General features: G+C 51.4%; 1 protein-coding gene across 1 annotated transcript; it reads left to right on the forward strand.

Annotated features, from left to right (window-relative positions):
- LOC306816751 (uncharacterized protein) lies at positions 1-884 on the forward strand (the record flags this gene model as incomplete). The annotated part of the gene is made up of 2 exons (XM_079333185.1): positions 1-46; positions 201-884. Coding segments are annotated over exons 1-2 (721 nt in total), but the record flags the coding sequence as incomplete, so codon positions are not given.
- Positions 885-2,238: the final 1,354 nt, after the last annotated feature.

Here is a 2,238-nt window from a genome sequence, read left to right on the forward strand (position 1 = left end):
GAGGAGGCTATGAGGACGAGGTCGATGTCCCGGGAGCCGCAGGCAGGTGAGGATGAAGTCAGTGCCCCTTTCCCCCTGTGTCCTGCTCCATCTCCCAGCCCAGCACGGCCCCGGCTGCAGCACAGCCTTGGGGGAATCTCCTTGCCCTTGCCTCTGGCACGGAGGCAAATCCCATCCTCTCCTTGTCCTTCCTCCCCCAGACAAGGAGCTGAGCACGGACAGCAGGGAGGACAAATCTCCGCGGCACAGCCTCGGGCAAGAGGCCGTTTGCAGCGGCTCCACGGCGCAGGAATGCAACGGGGAGGAAAAGCCCCGCAGATCCCGCAGCAGGAGGGGCTGCAAACGCACAGCCCGGGGATCCCAGCAGGAAAGAGCCAGCCTGGGCCGGGGAGGCGGCCGGAGCTCAGAGCTGGGGCAGCGTGAGCAGCTTCACCATGGGGAGAAGCCCCACAAGTGCTCAGAATGTGGGAAGGGCTTCAGGTGGAGATCGGACCTGATCATACACCAGAGAATCCACACAGGGGAACGGCCCTACGAGTGTGGGGAGTGTGGGAAGAGATTCAGGCAGATATCAAACCTGACTGTGCACCAGAGGATCCACACTGGGGAGACGCCCTACGAATGTGGGGAGTGTGGGAGGAGATTCAGCCACAGCTCAAGCCTGTCTGTGCATCAGAGGAGCCACACTGGGGAGAGGCCCTACGAGTGTAATAAATGCAGGAAGAGGTTTGAGAGCAGCTCCAGCCTTCTGGAGCACTATCGCACTCACTGGGATGAGAGGCCCTTCTCCTGCCCCAACTGCGGGAAGGCCTTCAAGAAAAACTCCCACTTCATCAGGCACCGGCGCATCCACACTGGGGAGAGACCCTACGAGTGTCCCGAGTGTGGGAAGAGCTTCTCAAGGGGCTCTCACTTGACCAGACACCAACGGAGTCTCCACTGAGAGAAGCCCTGTGAGTGCCCTGAGTGCAGGAAAAGCTTCGTGCTGGCTCCCTGTGACCTGAATATTCTTTGCATTTCTCTTTGTCCTTCCCAGACACCCAGTACTGGGGTAAAAATGAAGACATTGAACTAAGACATGCCTGCAGACACAGGGCGATCTTCCAGAGGGTGTGGGGGACTCTCTGTTTCAGGGACTTCAGGTTTCCTTGGGGGTTGCTCAGGGCTTTGGTCACCCCTGGCCCAGTGGCTCTGGCTGCACTGGGAGATGCTGACAGAGGTTCTGGGGCAGCTGATCAAGGACCCTTTGCCCTGACACCCTCCCCATTTCCCCCTGACGCAGCTCCTGCTGTCCCCTGTCCAGGATCCTCCTCTCCCCACTGTCACTGCGCTTGCCCCCAGCACATTCCCATCTCACACCACTCCTGCCCCTGTCCTAGTTCAGATCTCATTCCAGGTATCATTCCCTGTCCTGTATTCTCTGCCTGGTTACTGTTCACATATTCCCAGTCCCATATTCCCTGTCCTGTTCCCCTTCTAGTATTCCTGATCCCGTTCCATTTCCATTTCTATATTTCCAGTCCCCTTCCCATATTCCCATTCCCAATCCTGTTGTCCTATCCCCATGTCTGTTCCCTGTCCCATATTCTAAATCTCCATTCCATATTTTCTTCCCAATTTCTCTTTTGATATTTCCTGTTCTGTTCCCATATTCCCATTCCCTGTTCCTGTTGTCATTCCAGTTCTGAAGTCCCTTTCCCAGTCCCCTCTCTCTGTCCCTGTCCCCATTCCCAGTTGTTGGAGGGGAACAGACAAGCCTCTCTGACCCCCTCCAAAAGCAAACATTATGCAAGAATTAAATTTAAAATATTTTGTGAAGTTAAAATACAGGAAACCACACAGACATTAAATAGAGGTCTAAGTTTTAGTATAAGGAATTAGAAATATTAAGTAGCATAGATATGAAGTAAAAGTATAAGTCTTAGTGTGAAGTATGTAGAAATATGTTTTAAATACCATAAAAAACAAAAGCTGTGGAATCTCCTATAAAATAGTGGCTGCATTAAAAACTTAGTTCTAGAAAAAATAAAATGACCGTAGTAATATTTTATATATTCTTCACATAGAACAGATAGGCCATATGCACAAGTTATATGTAGACTTTAGTATTATGAAATTCTAATAGGTTTAGGAGAAATGCTTCAGGTGCTTGCTTTTGGCTCATTGGGTAATTTGTCAATAAAAATCTGTGTATTGGAGCCAGAGCTCTCTCTCGCTCCTCTGTCATCGCTCTCTCTT

This window comes from Erithacus rubecula (assembly GCF_903797595.1).
Source record: "Erithacus rubecula genome assembly, contig: scaffold_882_arrow_ctg1, whole genome shotgun sequence".
Taxonomy (NCBI): domain Eukaryota; kingdom Metazoa; phylum Chordata; class Aves; order Passeriformes; family Muscicapidae; genus Erithacus; species Erithacus rubecula.